The sequence below is a fragment of the Lucilia sericata genome, unplaced genomic scaffold (assembly GCF_015586225.1).
Source record: "Lucilia sericata isolate MDLA Ls3-8-SP2 unplaced genomic scaffold, ASM1558622v1 Contig000235F_arrow, whole genome shotgun sequence".
NCBI classification, from domain to species: Eukaryota; Metazoa; Arthropoda; class Insecta; order Diptera; family Calliphoridae; genus Lucilia; species Lucilia sericata.
In genome coordinates, this window is record NW_023994262.1 from 266,393 (window position 1) to 293,133 (window position 26,741).

The following is a 26,741-nucleotide window of genomic DNA, read 5'->3' on the forward strand; positions in this document are numbered from 1 at the left end:
AATTTTGCAAACTTAAAACAGGACAGCAACAACACGAAAATAATGACTTCAAGTGGCAGCAGCAGCAGTACAACCTCGCCGAATACATCACCTCGTCAAAGAAAACGTTCAACACGAACGAATAACAGTTCCCTAACAGCAGCAACTAAACGTCTGAGTAATAAAAAAGTGATTATACCCCTAGAACAAGGTTGTGAGGACAATTGGACCTGGAGTAGGCGGCATCGATCGAAAGAAGTGGTATTGAGTGGCACAAATGATCGTACCGTACACTTTCATCCCAACTGGAGTAAAGGTACCGCTGGTGTTCAGGGTAAAAGACCCCTTAATAATGGACGTTTCTATTGGGAACTACATGTATCGCAGAGAATTTTTGGCACTAGCATAATGTTTGGCATAGGAACGCGTAGGGCACGCCTGCATGCCAATTCATTTCGCAATATTTTGGGTGAAAACGAACATGGCTGGGGTTTATCCCACAAGGGTGTGTTGTGGCACAAAGGTGTGGCTCTATTATACACAGATCGTTTTAAAGAGAATCAAGCCACTGTGGTGGGCATATTATTCGATGGCATCGAGGGCACCTTAACCTATTACAAGGATGGCAAATGTTTAGGTGTTGCTTTTCGGGGTTTAGATAAGGTAAGTTTTTGGGCGTACAACACAAACTTGATTACATAATAAATTTCTCCATTTCTCTTAACAGATCAAGGAACCCTTATATCCCATTGTTTGCTCAACAGCCGCCAAAACTGAAATGACTTTAAATAGTACACGCAGTGATATTGGTCATTTACAAGATCGTTGTCGTGCCGAAGTTATGAAACACATTAAGTCCCGACAAGATCTTGTAAAACTTAAATTACCTTCAATTATAACAAATTATTTAAGCGAAGCCTTTAATGATAATGTTCCACTGCGTCAGGTAGACAACTATGATATGCTTTATGAATTTTAGAAAGTTTTATTATTAGTAGTACATGCAGGGCAAAACCAAATAACCAAAAGATAACTGTTTCAAATCAACTTAAATTTATATAGAAAACCGTGAAGCTTACAGTGCCATTTCAAGAGAAAAAAACAAACAAATATTTTCATACCGCAGACATGATTTGCTCTTAAATTGTATTATATAGAGGCTGCAAAATATATTAAAAATACAAATAGTATTAAAGTCCAAAAGAGTTGGGTCTCGAAAGTCAGTGGTAGATCGAAAAAATCATTGATTTTGAAAATCCAGATCAGTAAAGGACTTTCAAGTTGCACCGTTTTCTATGAGGATAGCATTGGATTGCTTGACATCTCTGAATGACTGTATTAGATATCTGGCTCAGTGGAATGATTTTCTAAACAGACACGCTTGATTTTCTGGGTTTTTGGAATCTTTTAGGGATACACTGACAGTTATTTGAGCCTCATCCACATGCCATAGCAAAACTCAAACAATTGAGTCTTTAATAATAGATTTTTCATGTACCCAAACTAGTGAATTTTTAAAGAACATTTCTCTTTACCGCGTTGGAAATACACCACAGGAAAACAGGGAGAAGAGTGAAGTGACTAGACCTCAGACTACCAGGAACCCTAAAGGCACAATCCAGTCTGAACTAGAATGTCTTTGTATTATAAAGCGTGGCTAAGCCAAACCTGAAGAATGATTTAACCTGCTAATCATTCTTCAGGCATTCGGAAGATCGTAGTACTTTTGATGATCAATAAGTTGCGCGTGAAAGAGCCGATTTCAATTGCGTTTCATAGGAAGTTCCATAGAGTTACTAATGGATTTCACTTAGTAGCATAAATCAAGTTCGAAGAAAAACTTATGAAGAATTACCGCATCAGTATTTGATCGTTTGATGATCATGATCGAGAGTACTTATAGAGATATGGATGGATTACACTTTGTATTATAAATGAAGAAAAACTTATGAATAATTACCGGAACAGTATTTGATCGCTTGGTGATCATGAGTGAATCTTTTTGTCTACTTTTGATGATCAATACGTTACGCTTTTGAAATAGAAATCGAAAATGATTTTCAATGATGCTTATCAGAAAAGATCCTCATGAAGGATTCGATTTCGATTACGTTTCATAGGAAGAAAATTTGAATCGTTTGGTGATCATGAGTAAGTTTTTTTAACTACTTTTTATAATCAATAAGTTGTCATGATGGCTCTTCATAGATTAGTCGAGTATATAATAGTTCGATTACTTTCGATAGGAACAAAATTGATCAGTGATCAGTGCTCGTTCAACATAGGAATCGAATGTTTGGTAATCATGAATGAGTCTTTTCAACTACTTTGATATAGGAATCGAAAATGGTTTTCAATGATGCTTATCAGAAAAGATCCTCATGAAGGATTCCAGTGGAAGATTCGATTTCGATTACGTTTCAAAGGAACAAAATTTTAATCGTTTGGTGATCATGAGTGATTATCAACTACTTTTTATAATCAAAAAGATGCGCTTTTAAAAGAGGAATCGAAAATTATTTTCAATGATGCAAGAAAGATCCGCAAGATGGATCCTCATAGAGGAGTCGAGTATATAATACATATTACGATTACTTTCGATAGGAACAAAATTGATCAGTGATCGTTTAACAGAGGAATATAATATGATTTTGTTTGATGATCAATCAGTTGCTGGCTTCAGATAGCTATCGATAGGTATAAAAACGATCTACAACTTTTTTTCTAAAACAAATAACTGTTTTATCATTTGCGCAATTAAAGAAAGGACTTGAGTACTCCCAAAATCTTTCTAGAAAGTTTTTTTAGTGTATACCAACTACCGATCTAGATTAAAAACAATGATTTTTTTAAATCCTACACTAGCTATTCGAGCAATTTGGAAATTATTTCAGTTTTATAGAAGACAAAAAAGCTTCAAAATTGTATTATATAGATATCCCCCAGAAAAATATGCTTAAATAATTAAAAGTATATTCAAATACTAGTCATTTACAAAAAAGTAAAAACTAAAATAGTCAAATAATATTTTATTTTTATATTTATAATTAATTAACTAATAATTAAACATAAAAGACAGGCCAATTTGGTGCAATATTGTGATATAAGTTGTATTATTTTGTTATTATTTGAATTGTTTAATTAACTGATTTTGCTTATTTAAAAAAAGTATGCAATTTTAAATAAAACTAGACAAATTATTTTTATTTAATTTTAAAAATTATAATTTTTCGTAAAATATATTAAGAACAAAAAAAAAAAAAAACAAAATTCCTTTTTAGAATATACAACAGGCCTATACTGAATAATAATATCCCGGGGAATTTGTTTTCTCGGGGAAATATTGCTCATAAATGGCATGACTAAGTTATTTTGCATTTAATTTGCTGTAATTTTGATAAAAACAAAGAAAACATATTTTGTTTTTAAATTTCGTATATATGTTAAATTAAAGGAAAAAAGTCAAAAACTAATTTCTTGAAAGAAAGGCATCTATCTAGTCATTTTAGCTGTATAATTATTTTCTAAACTAGTCAAAGAAATATATATAAACTATATATGTATACACAACTATTTAAGTTTTATGTATTGAAGAAATAAATAATTATTGTTAAAAAAAAAGAAAATAATAAAGAAATTCATGTAATCTTAATAATTGTAACAAAATGTGTTTAATATTGTTTTTAACAAAAAGTTTGAACAATTTTTTCAATTTCACTAAAATTCTATAGATTTTCTTCTCAACTGAACTAAAACTGAACAAGAACTAAACTAGAACTGAACTAGAACTGAACTAGAACTGAACTAGAACTGAACTAGAACTGAACTAGAACTGAACTAGAACTGAACTAGAACTGAACTAGAACTGAACTAGAACTGAACTAGAACTGAACTAGAACTGAACTAGAACTGAACTAGAACTGAACTAGAACTGAACTAGAACTGAACTAGAACTGAACTAGAACTGAACTAGAACTGAACTAGAACTGAACTAGAACTGAACTAGAACTGAACTAGAACTGAACTAGAACTGAACTAGAACTGAACTAGAACTGAACTAAACTGAACTAGAACTGAACTAGAACTGAACTAGAACTGAACTAGAACTGAACTAGAACTGAACTAGAACTGAACTAGAACTGAACTAGAACTGAACTAGAACTGAACTAGAACTGAACTAGAACTGAACTAGAACTGAACTAGAACTGAACTAGAACTGAACTAGAACTGAACTAGAACTGAACTAGAACTGAACTAGAACTGAACTAGAACTGAACTAGAACTGAACTAGAACTGAACTAGAACTGAACTAGAACTGAACTAGAACTGAACTAGAACTGAACTAGAACTGAACTAGAACTGAACTAAAACTGAACTAGAACTGAACTAGAACTGAACTAGAATTGAACTAGAATTGAACTAGAATTGAACTAGAACTGAACTAGAACTAGAACTGAACTTGAACTAGAACTGAACTAGAACTGAACTAGAACTGAACTAGAACTGAACTAGAACTGAACTAGAACTGAACTAGAACTGAACTAGAACTGAACTAGAACTGAACTAGAACTGAACTAGAACTGAACTATAACTGAACTAGAACTGAACTAGAACTGAACTAGAACTGAACTGAACTGAACTAGAACTGAACTAGAACTGAACTAGAACTGAACTAGAACTGAACTAGAACTGAACTAGAACTGAACTAGAACTGAACTAGAACTGAACTAGAACTGAACTTGAACTGAACTTGAACTGAACTTGAACTGAACTAGAACTGAACTAGAACTGAACTAGAACTGAACTGAACTGAACTAGAACTGAACTAGAACTGAACTAGAACTGAACTAGAACTGAACTAGAACTGAACTAGAACTGAACTAGAACTGAACTAGAACTGAACTAGAACTGAACTAGAACTGAACTAGAACTGAACTAGAACTGAACTAGAACTGAACTAGAACTGAACTAGAACTGAACTAGAACTGAACTAGAACTGAACTAGAACTGAACTAGAACTGAACTAGAACTGAACTAGAACTGAACTAGAACTGAACTAGAACTGAACTAGAACTGAACTAGAACTGAACTAGAACTGAACTAGAACTGAACTAGAACTGAACTAGAACTGAACTAGAACTGAACTAGAACTGAACTAGAACTGAACTAGAACTGAACTAGAACTGAACTAGAACTGAACTAGAACTGAACTAGAACTGAACTAGAACTGAACTAGAACTGAACTAGAACTGAACTAGAACTGAACTAGAATGAGCTGAACTGAACTAGAACTAGAACTGAACTAGAACTGAACTAGAACTGAACTAGAACTGAACTAGAACTGAACTAGAACTGAACTAGAACTGAACTTGAACTGAACTTGAACTGAACTTGAACTGAACTTGAACTGAACTTGAACTGAACTTGAACTGAACTTGAACTGAACTTGAACTGAACTTGAACTGAACTTGAACTGAACTTGAACTGAACTGTACTGAACTTGAACTGAACTTGAACTGAACTTGAACTGAACTTGAACTGAACTTGAACTGAACTTGAACTGAACTTGAACTGAACTTGAACTGAACTTGAACTGAACTTGAACTGAACTTGAACTGAACTTGAACTGAACTTGAACTGAACTTGAACTGAACTAGAACCGAACTATAACTGAGGTAGAACTCAACTGAAACTTAACCAGAAATGTACTAGAACTGAACTAGAATTAATCTAGAACTGAACTAGAATTAATCTAGAACTGAACTAGAACTGAGCTAGTACCGAAGTAGAACTGAAATAGAACTGAATTAGAACTGAACTAGAACAAGAACTGAACTAGAAATGGACTGAGCTAGAGCTGAACTAAAACTGTACTAAACGAAACCTTAAGTATTTTAGAAATTTCAGCTAATGAAAGGTTTCGGAAACAAACTTTCTATTTACCAGTAATACATAAAACCAATGTTCACTGTCAGTTTCCTATCAGGTAAAAACTTTGGGAGTAACTCCGAATTTCGATTCGAAAGAAAAAGCTTTCGGAACACAGTGTATTTAACATACAAATTCGAACATTAATGCATTCGACTCGAGTTACAAAATAACCCCCCTTTTACGGTTATCCTTACCCGTTAATAAAAAGAACAACATATATTTAAATGTTTATAATCATACAAACTTTAGGTATATTTTTATTATTGTGTATTTGTTGATTGGTTTAATTGAACATTAAATTATTGGCATTAATAAAACTAATGATAAATTTTAAATAAAATAAATGTAAAAAAATACATTAAAAATAATAAAAAAAATGATAGCACTTTTAAATAAAACTAAAAGCTACATTTGGAGGTAATATGAAGTTAAGGTAGTTGTAAATCATAATAAAAAATAAATACGATCACTTATGTAAAGAACTTAAACGTTACACACAACACACACTTTACAATTCATCAGCCAAATGATGTATATTTTGTAAATGATCACCATAATCTGTTGCCTCACTACCCACAAATGTCTCATAGTTGTTAAGTATTTCAAAGTAAGACAAACGATCGTCATGATCTTCATCTGTTGACACAAACAAATGATCAACTTCATCGGTGGCCACCACATCATTACTGGGCACTATCCAACTCAAGACTTCATTGCCAGCTAATACACCATCACTATTTAAATCGTAATCCTTATCGAAACGTTCCTTTTCAGTGATCAACCATTCTTTGTCGTGATGTTCAGCGGTCTCCCCTACAAATTCTTTGAAATCAATTTTACCATCATTATTTTTATCCTTATCGCGCATTGTTTGTTCCAATACAACGGGTAACATTTGTGGGTGCTCTTCAGGATTTTGGAATAAAACGAATTCTTCGGAATTTAACATGCCATCCTTATTTAAATCGGCCGCTTGGAACATTTCCTTATCGTCTTTAATCATTTTTTGTTCTTCGTCGTAGCTATCGAAATCGATGACTTCTTTTTTGTAGTTTTCATCTTCCATGGCATAAACATCTAAAAGATATTCTTTCCAGGTCACTTGGTCATTGTTGTCCTGATCCATTTCTTCAAAACGATCAGCTGCCTCTTCTTCAGCAAGTTTTCTAAATATTTAAATTTTTAGGAATTTCTTTTTTATTTTGGTTTAAACTTTGTGAATATTTTTTTGTTAGTTTTTTGATTTAGTTAGTATTTTGGGAACTTGATGAAAATGATAATACACATGACTTTTAAAAGGGTGATTAGCAAAAAACAAAAATGTAAAAACAATAATGAACGAGATCCGAAAATGATGAAATGAACTGCAAAGATGTCCTGAAAACATCCACATCTTTCCAAAAAACATACATATATCAAAAGAATTTAATTCAATTAATTAATTTAATTGGCTTGACGCTTTAATTAAAATTTGTAATTATGTTCCTAACAATTAAAAAATCTTTAAAATTCCTCTTAAATCACGTAAAACTTTTGAACAAATGTACGTTTAAATTTGGTAATATTAAAACAATTTCATATTTAAGACTCTAAAATCGCATAAATTAACTTTTTGTATAAATAGCTTATGAAAATGACATAATGAAAGAAAGAAAGGTCGTTTAACTTCATTTAGAATATCGTTTGTTACCAGGTTATAAAACATTTTATAAATTGTTTCTATAACCTTAGGCTAAGCACGCATTATTTAATAAGTTATAGAACATAAGGGTGCGCAAACAAAAATATGCATAAATAAAATGAGTTTGTATTTTTGTGCTAAAGCATAAATTAAAAAGCAGCCGGCTTAAAAGCTTTAACGATTTGTGTGGTTAAAGAAAGAAGAAAGCATTAATAAAACACAAAATACAACAACTCACTTAAAAGACCTTAATATCCAGGCTTTCAGCTCATGACGATCGATGTATTGATCATTATTTAAATCCATCATACGTATTAAAACGGTTAAACGTTTCTTTGACTCCTCCGGTGATAAGTTATCGAATTCTTGGGCTTCTTTGACGTTGCCTGCAAATGGAAGAATTAATTGCAAGTCATAAATGTACTAAATTGAAACTGTACTAAAATTAAACTAAAACTGAAGTAGGACTGAATTGAAATCAAACTAGAATTAAACTGAATTAGAACTGAATTAGAACTGAACTAGAACTGAACTAGAACTGAACTAGAACTGAACTAGAACTGAACTAGAACTGAACTAGAACTGAACTAGAACTGAACTAGAACTGAACTAGAACTGAACTAGAACTGAACTAGAACTGAACTAGAACTGAACTAGAACTGAACTAGAACTGAACTAGAACTGAACTAGAACTGAATTAGAACTGAACTAGAAATGAACTAGAACTGAACTAGAACTGAACTAGAACTGAACTAGAACTGAACTAGAACTGAACTAGAACTGAACTAGAACTGAACTAGAACTGAACTAGAACTGAACTAGAACTGAACTAGAACTGAACTAGAACTGAACTAGAACTGAACTAGAACTGAACTAGAACTGAACTAGAACTGAACTAGAACTGAACTAGAACTGAACTAGAACTGAACTAGAACTGAACTAGAACTGAACTAGAACTGAACTAGAACTGAACTAGAACTGAACTAGAACTGAACTAGAACTGAACTAGAACTGAACTAGAACTGAACTAGAACTGAACTAGAACTGAACTAGAACTGAACTAGAACTGAACTAGAACTGAACTAGAACTGAACTAGAACTGAACTAGAACTGAACTAGAACTGAACTAGAACTGAACTAGAACTGAACTAGAACTGAACTAGAACTGAACTAGAACTGAACTAGAACTGAACTAGAACTGAACTAGATCTGAAATAGAACTGAACTGGAAATGAACTAGAACTGAACTGGAACTGAATTACAACTAAATTAGATTCAAACTTGAATTGATCTAGATCTGAAGACGAACTACAACAGCTGTCTAGAACAATTCTACTCCAAAAATGTTTTTCAACTTACCAATAATGGCTTCATGATCGAATTCTACATTGTGTTCACCATTTTCATGATGATGTGCATCTCTGGCCTGATAGACACCATCCTTGACACGTTCTTTGCTCGAGTGTTTTTCATGTTTATGTTGGGTTACGCCAGCATATGCTGGCATTGTGCTAACAACCAATATAAAGGCGGCACAAAACAGTAATAAAAATAATTTTGACATATTTGTAATGCTATTTAATTGTATTTAGTTAGTCTAAAATTTATATATTTTTCAGCATATATAGGACAACTATAACGCGCTTTTAATTAAATGTAAAAATTGTTCGAAACAAATTAATTATTTTCTGCAAAACACTTGAATTAATGGCAGCAGCCAGACGCACTCATTCACACACAGAGACAGGCAATGTGTTTATTTTCTGAGTCAATTTTCTTTTTAAAACTATAATACACGAGTTGTAGTAAAATTGCTTTTCCACAATACAGCTGTTTTTTAATTAATTGTTGTTTTTCTAATTTTCTGGCTTTTCTTCAAAATTAGACAATTGCTCATGGCATTAAATATGTGTCTGTCGTTTGTCAATGATATTTGGTGGTTGATGAAGAGGATGTTTATACAAGTGTTTTAAAATTTTATTATTATGTTTTCTTCTTCTTTTGGGTCTTTATTTATGTTATTAACTTTTAGTTTATTCTTTGGTGTTTTCTTAATTAATTTTGATAAATTTCCGGTTTTTATAAGAAAGGTGCGTGCGTTACTTGTGTCCCACAAGAGCTCATCTGAGCAACTGAAATTAAAATTAAGTAAAAAATTATAAATTTAAAGAAATGAATTTATTCTATTGAGAAAAAGAAATGTTTTTTTTTTTCTTTTGTATTGTGTATTGGATGCTGAGTAAATTTTGTTCTTTACCACGTCACTTTTTGTAGACGTGTTTGTGTGTCTTTGTATAAAAGATATGTTTTAGAATTAATTTATTATTTTTTTGGTTTATTTTGTGTCCTAAAGAAATGAACTCTTTTGACCTTAAGTATGTTTAAATTATCATACCTGCGAATGTGTTTATATATTTAATTTAGAATGAGTAAAATAGGATTCTTTTTCAATTTAAAAAAATTTGTTTTAATCTAATTGTATAAGAAACAGTGAGATTTATGTCTTGAAATGGAGCTGAGCTACAACTAGAAATGAAGTAGAACTGTACGAGAACTGCACTAGAACTGAACTTACTATAACTGAAGAACTAGAACTAAAATAGAAATGGAACTGAAGTAGAACAGAACCAGAATTAAACTAGAACCAGAAATGAAACTGAAGTAGAACTTAACTAGAACTGAACTAAAACTGAACTTAAACTGAACTAGAACTGAACTAGAATTGAACTGAGCTAGAAATGAACTAGAATTAAACAAAATGTGAACTGAGATAGAACTGATCTAGAATTAAACTAGATCTGAACTAGAATTAAACTATTTCCGAACTAGAACTGGAACCGAAAAAAATTGCACAAGAATTGAATTAATTACATTAAATGACTGACTTGTCTCATCTTTAAAAATGGTGCTGGGCATACATTTTAAATATAATACATTTTAAATATAAATAAGCCTTTTTAGAGTAAAATATTTCGACACTAAATACAGATGGAGTTTTTTAAAGCAAATCAAAATAAAATTTCCCGAAATTTCCATAAAAAGGCTATGAATGCCGGTGGCAAATAAAAGCAGCCATATGTGGTACTTTATTTGCATTTAAGACTTACCTTTATACCAGAAAATAAGTAATTTGTAGTTAATTTTTTATATTCAACGCATTTTTAATTTTTTGGAGTAACTATTCTAACATATTTATTGAAAACTTGTAAAAAAAAACTTCGACAGCGTCTTTTTTCAATTTGACTTACTTTTTTTAGTTTTTCTTTTTGCACTGGCAGCTGTCAATAAATCTGTTATCGATTTGTTTTGATAACTTTTGTTTTCTTTTTATGGTTTGAAGAGGATTGCTGCATAAAATAAACAATGGACTTTACAGTTTGGGAAGCATAGCTTAGTAATATAATATTTATATATACAGTACTTTCTATTATATTCCATCAGGTTTAAATTAACTGCGCATTGGCTCATAGTAAAAAAAATATTTTTTCTTTATTTCTACTATGTTTTTTGTTAAATTTATGTAATTTGTATAAAAATTTATAAATTTTGTTGCTTTAATTTGTGCTATATATTGTTAACCGCCGCCAAAGTAAATTTATAAAGTAGACTCATTTGAACAGCTGACTATTTTTCTTAAACTTGCTATTTGTGGACTTACTTGTCAAAAATGTTTATGTTGCCATATTTGTTTTCATTTTAACGCTTGCTTTTGTACAAATTTCTGAGTAATTTGTTGTATTTAATGTGAAAAAGTGTATTTTAAATGTATAATATTTTTAAAAATGTTCTAATTTTTAAAAAATAAAGAAAACTCTGTGACTTTTAATATAAATAACAACATATTTTTGGAAAGTACAACAATAATGCCATATTTTCCATTAATTATTGGTTCATTTTTGTAAACAAATTTTGACAAGTGAGTATTTCGAACAAAAACAAATTGCCTGTGGTTTTTGTAGACGTTTGTTGTACAACAACTCGTGTCGCTACTTTATTAATTTACTTTGACCGCCGCTGTGTTTCAAAGAATCGAACGGCGTTACCTTAAAATTTGTTTCACTTTGGTGTCTGTTTTCCGAACAAGTCGAAAGAAAAACAATTATTTTGCAAATCTAACGCGAAAAAAAAAAGAAATTATTTTGCTCTGGGCTTAATTTTATTTTTTGTGAAAAATATCTACTCAAATTAATGTAAAATTAAACAAACAAAAATAATGATTTATTTGTAAAACGGACTTTAATTAAAAAAAAGAAATTGTGAAAAGTTTAAACAAAAAAAAAAAAAAAAAAACGTAAGTGGAAATTTACGCATCAAGCTAATTAAAGATAAATAACAACAATATTGCAAAACAATTTACTTTTACGGAGCAAATTAATAGGTACAGGGCGTTGTCTGTCTGTTTAGAAAATAATAGCTCAGCTTCAGTGCACACTAAAACCCAACAAACAATTGTATTGAATAAATTACAAAATAATTATAAGACCTAGACATAATTTCATTGTAAAGTTTTGTGGGTGTACGGTACGTTGTTTTAGTTTTGCTGTGTCATAAAACACAATATTAACACCACCTGTGTGAAAGTTGGTCATTGCATTTACTCTACATTTGTTTGGCTTTTTTTCTATTATACCTCAAGGTCTTGTAAACAAACGAAATAAAATACATACGACTGACTCCCTCTATTTGCGACACGAACTCAGACCTATCGACCCACTAATTGTATCTTACCGCAAATAATCAGCAAGGTTGTTGGCAGGAAATGGAACTGGAAGCAAAGGTGGAAGTGAAATAAATAAACAAAGTGTGCTGTCAAAAACTTTGAATTCGTCAGAATTTTGTAGGAAATTTTGAAAAGAACTACATATATTATACAAAGGTTTTAACAAAAAGGGCAATCATTTAGATTTCATATTGTTTCCTTACGATTGACATTCTGACAAAAGAGTTGTTCCTTTTTACGAGGATAGTTCAAAAAGTTTGAAATAAATATATAGGAATGGCAAGTAGTACGGAATATGTTCTCTATATTCCGTGGACTAAACTAATATAGAAATTAGTCAATAATAGACTTTCGTGCGAAAGGAAAATATAAAATTGTCTTTCTGTTTGTAATTTCTACAATATTTCTGACCCATTAAAGTATATATGTATATAAATACTAAATCCTTATAGATAGCGGAGCCGATTTAGCTATATATCCGTCTATCCATCCATGAATAACCTAGAAACATATAATCAAACATATTGATATAATGAAAATCTAAAACACGCTGCTTACTAATTTAATGTATGCTGCGTCATCTACCTATAAAAGATGAATTTCTGGAACTTTTTCGTTAATCATTTGGAACTTAAAAAAAAAAACAAATATTCCATGATATCTCAGCACTTTGACACATCTATTGCAACCAAGTGATTTAATTGTCTTGACATTAGGCTTTGGCCAAATTACCTTGAACATCCCATAAACCCTTCTTCTTTTATTCGACATTCTCTTGAATGTGTTCTTTAAAATTTGTCAATCAAATAAACTAAATAGCTAATATATTTAAATTAAACATGACAGCAGCCAGACATGCGTGTAGTTTTAAAATTAACATTAAATTTATGATACTAACTTATACAGATAAAATGTGTCAAAATTATTTTTAGAACTTACACCTTTAAAAGTAAAAGAAAACATTTTACAAATATTTTAAAGTTGTCACAGGTTTTCTTATTTACTCTATTAACTACAAAGCAATCTCTAAAAATATAAAGAATCTTTAAATTAAACCAAAATATAGGTATAACTTAGCCCTCTAATAAAATGAAAAATCCAAAAATCATGCGTTTACACCACAAATTTCGCAATAAAAATATAAAGTAAATATTAAATATACTAAAAACCCACAAAACCAACAACTTCTTGCTTATAATTTAAATAAGTGTTATATGAATTTTTGATTAAATGCGTCGTTTAAATGCAATACTTTACACAAAATAACATAAATCTACTCAAAAAAAAAAAAAACATCAACAGAATTAAATAGTGCTAAAACAAGCAACTTTTTTTTAGACGCAAAGCTAAAACGATGGTAGCTGCCAAGTTAGTAGAAACCGCCAAACAAATAAAAACAGATGTTAAAAGAATTCAAACATTTGTGAAAAAAATTAAAAAAAAAATATTTTTTTACACAACGTCATCTTAAGGCAGAAATACTGTCCACTATACTATCGAGGAAAATTGTTGTCTGGTTTGCTAAAATGTGTATAAAATTAATTTAAAGATGTTTAAATTTATTTTATTATCAGCAAACTCATTTTGAGGTGAAAATACTAATCACTATACTATCGAGGATAAAGCTATCTATGTATACACGTTTGTCAGATCTTACAACGTAGGCGGTATGATCACTATACTATTGAAGAAAATCATAAAATTTGAAAACGTATGGACTAAGTTATAAGAAATTGTATTGTCATTATACTATCAAGGAAAATATATATTAATTTTTATTTGAACTTGGACAATTTCTTTCACATATAAATAGCAGAAATGAGGACGAGGAGCTGTAGAGATATCCTAAAAGACATGTTGTTGTTGTAACAGCTTAAAGTATTGGGCCACTTCTACAGGGTTAATCCATAAATCCATTGGGCTAAGTAATGTGGGGATCTTGTCCACATGCTGGATATATGTTAGGGACGACACGGTCTATGCGGAACCAGTAGGCGTTGAGCCTGTTGCTCCATATCGATCGCGGAATACAGAGTCTCAGACAAGATTGTCTAGGAATTAGGTTTACAATAAACCTGAAAGCATTTTTCTGTTTCAATCCTTATAAACTGCTAGGTTTTATCAAGGGAATATATCAGCAATTGTAGACGTAGATCTCGTTCCATTTTTGTTCTATCGATATTTGAAGATCTCTAAGATCTTGAAATGGGCTTCATCCTTTAGACCACAGCCTCTATTTTCATCTTCTTTTTTTTAATTTTTTTTTTCTCACATAAATGCTACTGAAGGGGATCATAATGAACCCTATCTAGATTTCAAAAATTTTTAATAGCTTTCGTATGAGACAAATAGATATTTACAACAATAAATATCAGAAAAAGTTTAAATACTTAATAAGATCTGAAGACAACCAACGAAATAATACAGAAATATGAAAAAATAATTAGCGCGTACCCAAGTGCTATAAAAACGAATACGAAGAAAAACATCAGCAAAACGACTCTAACGAAAAAAAAAGTAAAACAAATAATAAGCCAACAACAAATATTTTTAACAAGCTCATATTTCAGTCTTTTACTTAAAGCCATTGAGCAACTAAGCACTAACAGACATAAAAAAGAAAAGTAAATTAAATCAAACTAAAGCAAATTAAAAGAAATCATATTATAAATCTAACAATTAAGCAACATCAAAGAGAAATTGATTTACATAGAAAAATTTAATTAATCCTAAGTAAAAGGCAACTTCAACAAAAACATAGACCAACGTAAATGCAATAAACGTGTTATAATTAAATTTTTATTAAATTTAAACAAATTCAGTTTAAACAACGAAACAACAGCACCAACATTTAAATAAATAAATATACGCTTCATCAGCACCAACAAGACCAACTTAATCTATACAAATGCCCTACATTATTATACGTGGTAATTTAGCTTCATATAGTCATAAGTATCCATGGCGTGTTTTAGTGTCAGGACTAAAAGGTAATCAAATACAGTTGTTCTATTTTCATATTTTCAACGTTCCTTTTATTATTTATAGAATGAAATAATTGTTTGTTTATCGTTTTTTTTTATTATTTATGGCATGGCACCACAGCTTTTATTATTTGAAAAGAAGAAAAAGAAACGTACATTTACAATTTTTTATTCAATAGATAAATAGTTCGTTGTCTATCTTACGCCATTAATAAATATTATACCAGCACTTTATGTCAATATGTCACTTGTTTTAAAATACATATCTACCAACAAAAATGAACAACTTTACCTATTTTTTCTTACACACTATTTACTTATTTATTATTTATAAATTCAACTTTATTGTATACTTTTAAATAAACTACCCAGCAAAAAAAGTGTGGAAAAAGATGTAGAATTTTCATCACAACTAGTAACCCGAAGTGCTTAAAATTCGGGTGTAAAACCTATGAATTTTACATTAGCGTGTCATTGGAGGGATGTTGTTCATTTTTGGCAGCTTTGAACTACATCTGATCTTATTTTTAGAAGCAGTAAAAATCCGATATTTGGATGTCAAAAATAAAACACATTCTCTTAATGACACGCTTATGTAAATTTCACTGCTCTTTCACCAAATCATGATGTACTTCAAATATGTTATTTGTAATGACTTTTCCACATCTCTTTCCTCACTTTTAACTGGGGTTTCATTTGTAAGGAAATATTTGGTTTATAAAAGTGAAAAATATGAAATCGCATTTTAAGATGTGATTAAGATGTGGTTTGTAAAGTATGCCATCAAATATTTTTTGCTGGGTAAATAATAACGTTTTATACATAGTTATTTCAATTGATTTCTATGTCAAAGTGGTGTAATTGATGATTAACTAAATTTTTATACTTAAAGTTATCTAAAGCGTCTGATTTGAAAAAAAGAATTTAAAAATTGTTGTAATATAATATAATTTCAAACAAAAAATTTTATTTTAATGCACAGATCAAATGAGCCACGTATAATTCTATTTTTGGTCATGCCGGCTTTTTTTCTGTTATATACTTTTCGTGCTTGAAAAGAAGTTATTTGAAAGTTTTAATAATATGTTAGGTTTTCATTTAAAAATTAAAAAGTCTGGTAAACAGTGAATAACCTTCTTACTAGAACTAACAAGAACTGAACTAGAACTGAACTAGAACTGACTGAACTAGAACTGAACTAGAACTGAACTAGAACTGAACTAGAACTGAACTAGAACTGAACTAGAACTGAACTAGAACTGAACTAGAACTGAACTAGAACTGAACTAGAACTGAACTAGAACTGAACTAGAACTGAACTAGAACTGAACTAGAACTGAACTAGAACTGAACTAGAACTGAACTAGGACTGAACTAGAACTGAACTAGAACTGAACTAGAACTGAACTAGAACTGAACTAGAACTGAACTAGAACTAAACTAGAACTAAACTAGAACTGAACTAGAACTGAACTAGAACTGAACTAGAACTGAACTAGAACTGAACTAGAATTGAACTAGAACTGAACTAGAACTGAACTAGAACTGAACTAGAACTGAACTAGAATTGAACTAGAACTGAACTAGAACTGAACTAGAACTAACTTGAACTGAACTAGAACTAACTTGAACTGAACTAGAACTGAACTAGAACTGAACTAGAACTGAACTAGAACTGAACTAGAACTGAACTAGAACTAAACTAGAACTGAACTAAAACTGAAATAGAACAGAACTGAACTAGAACTGAACTAGAACTGAACTAGAACTGAACTAAAACTGAACTAGAACTGAACTAGAACTGAACTAGAACTGAACTAGAACTGAACTAGAACTAACTTGAACTGAACTAGGACTGAACTAGAACTGAACTAGAACTAAACTAGAACTGAACTTGAACTGAACTAAAACTGAAATAGAACAGAACTGAACTAGAACTGAACTAGAACTGAACTAGAACTGAACTAGAACTGAACTAGAACTGAACTGAACTAGAACTGAACTAGAACTGAACTAGAACTGAACTAGAACTGAACTAGAACTGAACTAGAACTGAACTAGAACTGAACTAGAACTGAACTAGCACTGAACTAGAACTGAACTAGAACTGAACTAGAACTGAACTAGAACTGAACTCGAACTGAACTAGAACTGAACTAGAACTAGAACTGAACTAGAACTGAACTAAACTAGAAATGAACCAGAACTGAACTAGAACTGAACTAGAACTAAACTAGAACTTAACTGGAACTAGAACTAAACTAGAACTAAACTAGAACTGAACTAGAACTTAACTAGAACTGAACTGGAACTAGAACTGAACTAGATCTACACTAGAACTATAACTAAAACTGAACCAAGAATGAATGACAACTGAACTAGAACCTAACTAGAACTGTACTAAAACTGAACTAGAACTAAACTATGATTAGTTCGAAAAATTAATTATTTAATTAAATTTTAAAGAAAGATTTTTACGGCACACAAATTTTAACAATTTTTCTTATTAAACGCATATTTGCCTACACGTTCTCTGAAGTCAAAAACTTTATTATTATTTTCTTACTCCAATTTATTGCCCATAAATTTCTGAAGAACTTTTTCTTAATTGAATATTTTTATTTACATATTTAAATATAACTTCATTATACATATTTATTTAAAAAGTTTTTGTTTTATTTCCAAATGGCTTTTTATTGATATTTATATAAAGATGGACAAAAAAAAAAACAAGTCATCAACACATTTAAGTTCATAGCAAATATTTCAATATAAAAGTTTAATGACACACTTGTTTTTTTATACATACAATATTCTAAATATTAGTAGTAGAATGTTTTGTAAAAGACCAGTGGTAATGAATGGATAATATTTGTTGTTGTTTTTTTTAATATTGATAAAGTTGCCAGATATTTATTAAAGAAATAACAGAGGTATAAATTATAAATTATAGTTTATATGCTGCGTAAAGAGTTTATATCACACTGGGAAGTCAATATTATAACAACTGGACTGAGTTGAATACAATATATTGCAAAAGTATAGTTATAAGAATTAACTTTTAACCAACTCGCTCATATTTCTGAATGTAAATCCTAAGAATTTTTTAATCTGTGTTCGTGAGGAATGTTATATTCGGATATAACATGTTCTACATCTAAATTCGTCTGAGCCCGCAAGTCCAATTTTGTATAGGTGTTCCCCTAATCCTGTGTGTTCACTCAAAATACATACCATCATAACCTCAGATTTGGTAATTTCGTTCTGACACCGTTTCAATATTCCAAGAGGGTCCTCGTTTTGTCGAGTGGTTTGCTTTTTCATTTCCGACTAATCTTGATAGATAGTTAGATAGATAGATAGATAGATAGATAGATAGATCGATAGATAGATAGATAGATAGATAGATAGATAGATAGATAGATTCGCTCGCTCGCTCGATCGCTCGCTCTGCTCGCTCGCTAGCTAGATCGCTGCTCGCTCGCTCGCTCGCTCGCTCGCTCGCTCGCTCCTCGCTCGCTCGCTCGCTCGCTCGCTCCGCTCGCTCCTCGCTCGCTCGCTGCTCGCTCGCTCGCTCGCTCGCTCGCTCGCTCTCTCGCTCGCTCGCTCGCTCGCTCGCTCGCTCGCTGCTCGCTCGCTCTCTCTCTCGCTCGCTCGCTCGCTCGCGCTCGCTGCTCGCTCTCGCTCGCTCGCTCTCGCTCGCTCGCTCGCTCGCTCGCTCGCTCGCTCGCCCTCTCGCTCGCTCGCTCGCTCGCTCGCTCGCTCGCTCTCGCTCGCTCGCTCGCTCGCTCGCTCTCTCTCGCTCGCTCGCTCTCTCGCTCTCTCTCGCTCGCTCGCTCGCTCTCGCTCGCTCGCTCGCTCGCTCGCTCGCTCGCTCGCTCGCTCGCTCGCTCGCTCCTCGCTCGCTCGCTCGCTCCTCCTCGCTCGCTCGCTCGCTCTCTCTCTCTCTCTCTCTCGCTCGCTCGCTCGCTCGCTCTCGCTCGCTCGCTCGCTCGCTCTCTCGCTCGCTCGCTCGCTCGCTCGCTCGCTCGCTCGCTCGCTCGCTCGCTCGCTCGCTCGCTCGCTCGCTCGCTCGCTCGCTCGCTCGCTCTGCTCGCGCTCGCTCTCGCTCTCGCTCGCTCGCCCTCGCTCGCTCTCTCGCTCGCTCGCTCGCTCTCGCTCGCTCGCTCGCTCGCTCGCTCGCCCGCTCGCTCGCTCCTCGCTCGCTCCTCGCTTCGCTCGACGTGTTGTTGTTGTAGCAGCGACATGTGTAAAGTCCGGTGTGGCAGGGTTGACAATCCTTGCTCGTTGTTCGTTGAACTCCGAGTAGTTCCGGTGCGAAGAACCGATTGTCGTACGAACGAGAGATAAGAGTGTAGGATATATTGGGTATTGGTCTCACTCCATACGCTGCAATTTTGTTATAAATAAATCAATTAAGCAAAAAATGAGCCCCGTAGCTGAACATAACATCGGTCAAGTATTAATGTTATCAAATATGTTTATTATTTGGTATTCATATTCCAAATTTAGTTTTTTTAATTACTCGCTTTTGAAAAATAATCAATAAAGATGATTTCATTTAAAAACACGTCACATTTAAAAAATTAACTAAACGAAATTTTTTGTATCGTTTCATTGTTTTAAGAAACTACTATCTTCAATATAAAATCTCTACAATTTAATGTCATACAAAATCGCAAATATAATGTTTAATCTGGCAGCTAGTTATCTTCACAATTCCACTAGTAATACAAACTCTTTACTATATTCTCTATAAATGTTACTCATTTTATTTTTTACTTATACATTCATTCTATACATTTATCGATACTACGACACAACTATAAACTTTTTTTATAATAAACTAGTAGAGAGTATGACACAATGTTTTGGTTTTTTTTTTTCAACGATTTTTTTATGTTTTGGCACTTTATCCAGTAACGTTGCTTAGTTAAGACCAAGTGGTATTTGAAAAAAAAAAAATCACAAAATATATTTTTGTTTAACAAATTATTATCAATTTGCAAAGGTTATATAAAAAAAGCAAATTTGTTTAATTTTCTTCAAAATACTGTCAAATAGTTTGTATTGATTTTAGTTATTTACTATTTTTACGCTGCCTTGTGTGATTTATTTATCTTTGCGATATATAACTTTTATTTGTAGTTTTTATTGTTAAATTATTTATAAAAAACATTATTATGTGTAACAAAATTTAATTAATTGCTTAATTTTTGTGTAAAATTTTAGCTTCTGATATAGAGCAATTGAATAAGTTTTCTTGTGGCGGTTATAGTGATGAAACTACTATAGTTTATTTAGTACATCCTTGTCATATTTTATCTGCTTTGGAGGTAAGTTCTTTTATGAGATATATTATGGAAATTAGTAAAAATTGTTTTATCATTATAAGTAAATTTCACCATATGCTTAAATAACTCCATAAAAAGTACAAGTATAAATTGTCTGTATAATTTAGAGTTATGTAGCTATGACTCACTTCTCAAGAGTTTATGCAATCATTTATATGCATTCTCTGCAGTCTGAATGATGTAGATATGTTTAGATAAAACTAGTCGGGGGTTGGTTTTAATATTTATATGGAATTATAATAAATAATCAAAGCAAACCTTCTAAGATTTGAGTCCTCGATTAGAAGCTCTCAGATAACTCTGCAACGGTTTTAGAAGTATTTCCTTTTATAGACTGAAATCTATCTATCTATCTATCTATCTATCTATCTATCTATCTATCTATCTATCTATCTATCTATCTATCTATCTATCTATCTATCTATCTATCTATCTATCTATCTATCTATCTATCTATCTATCTATATATCTATCTATCTATCTATCTATCTATCTATCTATCTATCTATCTATCTATCTATCTATCTATCTATCTATCTATCTATCTATCTATCTATCTATCTATCTATCTATCTATCTATCTATCTATCTATCTATCTATCTATCTATCTATCTATCTATCTATCTATCTATCTATTAATCTATCAATCTATCTATCTATCTATCTATCTATCTATCTATCTATCTATCTATCTATCTATCTATCTATCTATCTATCTATCTATCTATCTATCTATCTATCTATCTATCTATCTATCATCTATCTATCTATCTATCTATCTATCTATCTATCTATCTATCTATCTATCTATCTATCTATCTATCTATCTATCTATCAATCTATCTATCTATCTATCTATCTATCTATCTATCTATCTATCTATCTATCTATCTATCTATCTATCTATCTATCTATCTATCTATCTATCTATCTATCTATCTATCTATCATCTATCTATCTATCTATCTATCTATCTATCTATCTATCTATCTATCTATCTATCTATCTATCTATCTATCTATCTATCTATCTATCTATCTATCTATCTATCTATCATCTATCTATCTATCTATCTATCTATCTATCTATCTATCTATCTATCTATCTATCTATCTATCTATCTATCTATCTATCTATCTATCTATCTATCTATCTATCTATCTATCTATCTATCTATCTATCTATCTATCTATCTATCTATCTATCTATCTATCTATCTAATCTATCAATCTATCAATCTATCATCTATCTATCTATCTATCTATCTATCTATCTATCTATCTATCTATCTATCTATCTATCTATCTATCTATCTATCTATCTATCTATCTATCTATCTATCTATCTATTCTATCTATCTATCTATCTATCTATCTATCTATCTATCTATCTATCTATCTATCTATCTATCTATCTATCTATCTATCTATCTATCTATCTATCTATCTATCTATCTATCTATCTATCTATCTATCTATCTATCTATCTATCTATCTATCTATCTATCTATCTATCTATCTATCTATCTATCTATCTATCTATCTATCTATCTATCTATCTATCTATCTATCTATCTATCTATCTATCTATCTATCTATCTATCTATCTATCTATCTATCTATCTATCTATCTATCTATCTATCTATCTATCTATCTATCTATCTATCTATCTATCTATCTATCTATCTATCTATCTATCTATCTATCTATCTATCTATCTATCTATCTATCTATCTATCTATCTATCTATCTATCTATCTATCTATCTATCTATCTATCTATCTATCTATCTATCTATCTATCTATCTATCTATCTATCTATCTATCTATCTATCTATCTATCTATCTATCTATCTATCTATCTATCTATCTATCTATCTATCTATCTATCTATCTATCTATCTATCTATCTATCTATCTATCTATCTATCTATCTATCTATCTATCTATCTATCTATCTATCTATCTATCTATCTATCTATCTATCTATCTATCTATCTATCTATCTATCTATCTCTATCTATCTATCTATCTATCTATCTATCTATCTATCTATCTATCTATCTATCTATCTATCTATCTATCTATCTATCTACTATCTACTATCTATCTATCTATCTATCTATCTATCTATCTATCTATCTATCTATCATCTATCTATCTATCTATCTATCTATCTATCTCTATCTATCTACTATCTATCTATCTATCTATCTATCTATCTATCTATCTATCTACACTATCTATCTATCTATCTATCTATCTATCTATCTATCTATCTATCTCTATCTATCTATCTATCTATCTATCTATCTATCTATCTATCTATCTATCTATCTATCTATCTATCTATCTATCTATCTATCTATCTATCTATCTATCATCTATCTATCTATCTATCTATCTATCTATCTATCTATCTATCTATCTATCTATCTATCTATCTATCTATCTATCTATCTATCTTTCTTCTATCTATCTATCTATCTATCTATCTATCTATCTATCTATCTATCTATCTATCTATCTATCTATCTATCTATCTATCTATCTATCTATCTATCTATCTATCTATCTATTATCTATCTATCTATCTATCTATCTATCTATCTATCTATCTATCTATCTATCTATCTATCTATCTATCTATCTCTATCTATCTATCTATCTATCTATCTATCTATCTATCTATCTATCTATCTATCTATCTATCTATCTCTCTATTGAGTGCAAATTTAGGGTCAATACTTAATCTTTTTAAAATTTGCAATTTTTATCGACATTGTTTGTAACACCCTCTTTTTATTTACAGATTTTAGGTTTTCGCGTTGTAGCATCCTCCTCCACAGCCGTAAAACAAGATTATAACGAGTATATGTGGACCATGCGTAAAGAGTTTACCGAACCTGAACCACTAGAACCGAATCAGCCGTTGTAAGAGAAAATCTTTCGAATATAGGAAGAGAAGCAGCTAGTTTAGGCAACTATCATAAAGTGCACTCTCCCGAATAAATTGGAAAGTACTTATCGAAAACTACTTTTTTTGTACCATTTTTCTACTCTCTAATCTCTAACCAACCCTTGTCCTCAAACTCCAAAGCCAAGTTTGTTACCAAAAGCAAAAAAAAAAAGGAAATCTTTCGAAATAATACACAACAAAAATAAATTTTCTGGTTAAAAAATTAAATTGTTAATTACTCTTTTTCTCCACCTACATTAAAAGAGTAGTGAAAAGAGTGTAATTATTTACCTTTAAATGGAAATGGAATCTGATCAAACTAACATTACTAATAATACCACCACAACAACTTTAACCGCAAATCCCAGTGTTAATCCTCCAAATATACAACAACTTGCATCTGGCAATTCGGTAACAAATACAGCCCCAGCGACTACAGCTAATGTAGTTACTATTCCTGTACCCATTGTAAATAACGAAGGCACTTATGCTTATATAACCGTTAAAGGTTCTTTACATGATCGTTCTTGTTCTGTTTTTGGTTTGAATGACACTGAAATACAGGCGCTATCGAAACGTTTCGAAAACAGTGTTAAGCCCGTAGTGAATGGTGTTATGGTATCAGCCTCTCCTCTTGTTATGCTAAATACCTTGGCACAATTGAGCTATAAAGTTGTTTGCAGTTGTGGAGAAGCTGAAATCTGTTGGACTATGCAACGTGAAATCTAATAAAAATTATAAAATAATAAAAAAGGAAAACGAAAAGGACATTGAAAAAAATATTAATAATAAATATTCTATTACATTTCTCTCAATATTAAGAGCACTTATACGTGTAACGTGTAAATTCTAAAGACACTTAAAAAAAAAACTATTTAAATTTTCTTCTTTATAAAAAAAAATAAAATTTTTATTAACAAAAAATTAAAGTCATTTAAACAACAAAATGGATCGTCATAAAGCTGATTGTTGCAAATGCCACAAGTATGTGCAACCAGCCCAGCAATCATTAAGCGATATGGATTTTGATCGTGGTATTTGGAATGCAGGTTTGTGTGTTTTTAATTTTTTTTCAGAATGAAAGTGTTTGTTTTTATTTATCCTTTGTTTTTGACATTATTTTTAGTTATTTACAACGAAGTTGAACGCGTTAAAGACTTTATAGCCAAAGGCAAAACAATGGATCGTGATAATTGTGATTACACGGCCTTACATTATGCGGCGCGTAATGGTAATGTCGAAATTTGTAAATTACTTTTGCAAGAAGGGAAAGCTGATATCAATGCTGTTACCAAAGGAGGGGCAACAGCATTACATCGTGCTGCTATGATGGGTAAGAGCTAAAATTTTGTACTAAACTTTTAAAATTTGTATTTTGTACTAAAATTTGAATGTTGTTCTAAAAATTTAGTTTTAAATTTTTTACTTAATTTTGAAGACTACAAAATTTTAAATTTTGTTCAAAATTTGTAATTTTTGTACTAAATTTTAAAATTTGTACTAAATTTTCAATTTTGTGCTAAATTTTCGATTTTGTGCTAAAATCTAAATTTTGTACTAAATTTTTAAATTTTGTACTAAATTTTCAATTTTGTACTAAATTTTCAATTTTGTACTAAATTTTCAATTTTGTACTAAATTTTTAATTTTGTACTAAATTTTCAATTTTGTACTAAATTTTCATTTTTGTACTAGATTCTCAATTTTGTATCAAATTTTTAATTTTGTATTAAATTTTTAATTTTGTACTAAATTTTCGCTTACGGCCTAAATTCTCAATTTTATGCTAAATTTTTAAGTTGGCATTAACTTATCAATTTTGTACTAAATTATAAATTTTATACTAAAATTTTTGTTTTGTACTAAAATTTAAATTCTGTACTAATATTTATGTTTTGTACTAATATTTTAATTTTGTACTAAATTATCAATATTGTACTTAAATTAAGGTTTTGTACTAAAATTTAAATTTTGTATAAAATTATTAATTTCGTACTAAATTATAATTTTTGAGGATTCATACTAAAATTTCAATTTTGTACTAAATTTTAAATTCTGTAAATTTTCGATTTTGTACTAAATTTTCAATTTTGTACTATATTTCCAATTTTGTACTAAATTTTCAATTAAAACTAAATTATTAATCTTATACTAAATTTATAATGTTGTACTAAATTTTAAATTTTGATCTAACTTACTAATTTTGTACTAAATGTTGTTCTAAATATTTAATATTTCATTTTGTACTAAAATTTCCATGTTTATTAAATCAATAATTTTGTACGAAATTATAAATTTTGTACTAAGTTTACTCTGAAATGAAATTTATATTTAGTACTAAACTTTAAAATTGTACTAAATTACAATTTTGCACTAAATTGCCAAATTTAAACTAAATTTTTAAATCTGGACTAAAATTTAAAATTTTGAACTAAAATTAATTCTCATACTAAAATTTAAATTAAGTACTAAATTTCGAACAATGTACTAAATTTAATACCTTACTTTCAAATTCAAATTTCTACTAAAATTTAAAACTTTGTTCGAAAATTTATATTTTGTACTAAAAATTCTAATGATATTTCTTTTTTTCCGGCCCTTTTTCAGGTCATCTAAATGTCGTTAAACTCCTCATTGACTCTAAAGCCAATATCGAGTTAAAGGATGAAGATGGCCAGACAGCTTTACATCGTTCAGCGGCTCGTGGTCATTTAGATGTTAGTAAACTTTTAATCGAAAAACAACCAAATCTTAAAGATGTTCCCGATAATAAAGATAAAATACCATTTGAATATTTAGCAAAAAATGCAAATGATGATTTTAAAATATTGCTTAAACCTTAGAGAAAATTTCAAATGATAAACCTAAAAATCAACATATAAATTAAACAAAAAAAAGAAAACAAACAATATTAACCCCCTTTTTAAAATATATACTTAACTAATAATTAACTAAATAAGTGCATTTGAGAAAACAAAAAAAATAATATTTTCTTTTTTATAAACTTTAAAAGTATTTTTATGAAGAATAGTTGAAAAGAAACAAATAATATATAAAAATATATCTCTAACAATACATACCATAAACAAATAAAGTCTATATATTATTAAGTCCTTTAAACCGTTTTTTTTT

At 30.5% G+C, this 26,741-nt stretch overlaps 5 protein-coding genes across 5 annotated transcripts; 4 read left to right on the plus strand and 1 right to left on the minus strand.

The window, feature by feature from the left end:
* Positions 1-5: 5 nt before the first annotated feature.
* On the plus strand, positions 6-3,598 carry LOC119602504 (SPRY domain-containing SOCS box protein 3). Its single transcript, XM_037954069.1, has 2 exons — positions 6-642; positions 707-3,598. The coding sequence occupies exons 1-2, from the start codon at positions 43-45 to the stop codon at positions 956-958; spliced, it is 852 nt and encodes a 283-aa protein (XP_037809997.1). The 5' UTR covers positions 6-42; the 3' UTR covers positions 959-3,598.
* A 2,606-nt stretch (positions 3,599-6,204) lies between these two features.
* LOC119602505 (reticulocalbin-2) lies at positions 6,205-10,876 on the minus strand. The gene is made up of 4 exons (XM_037954070.1): positions 10,699-10,876; positions 8,951-9,723; positions 7,830-7,977; positions 6,205-7,076 (listed from the first exon to the last, which is right to left on the minus strand). The coding sequence occupies exons 2-4, from the start codon at positions 9,153-9,155 to the stop codon at positions 6,419-6,421; spliced, it is 1,011 nt and encodes a 336-aa protein (XP_037809998.1). The 5' UTR covers positions 9,156-9,723; positions 10,699-10,876; the 3' UTR covers positions 6,205-6,418.
* Positions 10,877-11,897: 1,021 nt separating this feature from the next.
* LOC119602495 lies at positions 11,898-23,791 on the plus strand. Its single transcript, XM_037954035.1, is given in 4 exon segments — positions 11,898-15,301; positions 20,528-20,631; positions 23,463-23,570; positions 23,573-23,791. Coding segments are annotated over 4 exon segments (384 nt in total). The 5' UTR covers positions 11,898-15,219; the 3' UTR covers positions 23,663-23,791.
* LOC119602494 lies at positions 20,205-26,353 on the plus strand. The gene is made up of 5 exons (XM_037954034.1): positions 20,205-20,358; positions 20,528-20,631; positions 23,463-24,658; positions 24,736-24,942; positions 26,217-26,353. The coding sequence occupies exon 3, from the start codon at positions 23,907-23,909 to the stop codon at positions 24,336-24,338; it is 432 nt and encodes a 143-aa protein (XP_037809962.1). The 5' UTR covers positions 20,205-20,358; positions 20,528-20,631; positions 23,463-23,906; the 3' UTR covers positions 24,339-24,658; positions 24,736-24,942; positions 26,217-26,353.
* LOC119602493 (ankyrin repeat domain-containing protein 39) lies at positions 23,463-26,497 on the plus strand. Its single transcript, XM_037954032.1, has 3 exons — positions 23,463-24,658; positions 24,736-24,942; positions 26,217-26,497. Exons 1-3 carry the CDS (start codon positions 24,556-24,558, stop codon positions 26,450-26,452), a joined length of 546 nt encoding a protein of 181 aa, XP_037809960.1. The 5' UTR covers positions 23,463-24,555; the 3' UTR covers positions 26,453-26,497.
* Positions 26,498-26,741: the final 244 nt, after the last annotated feature.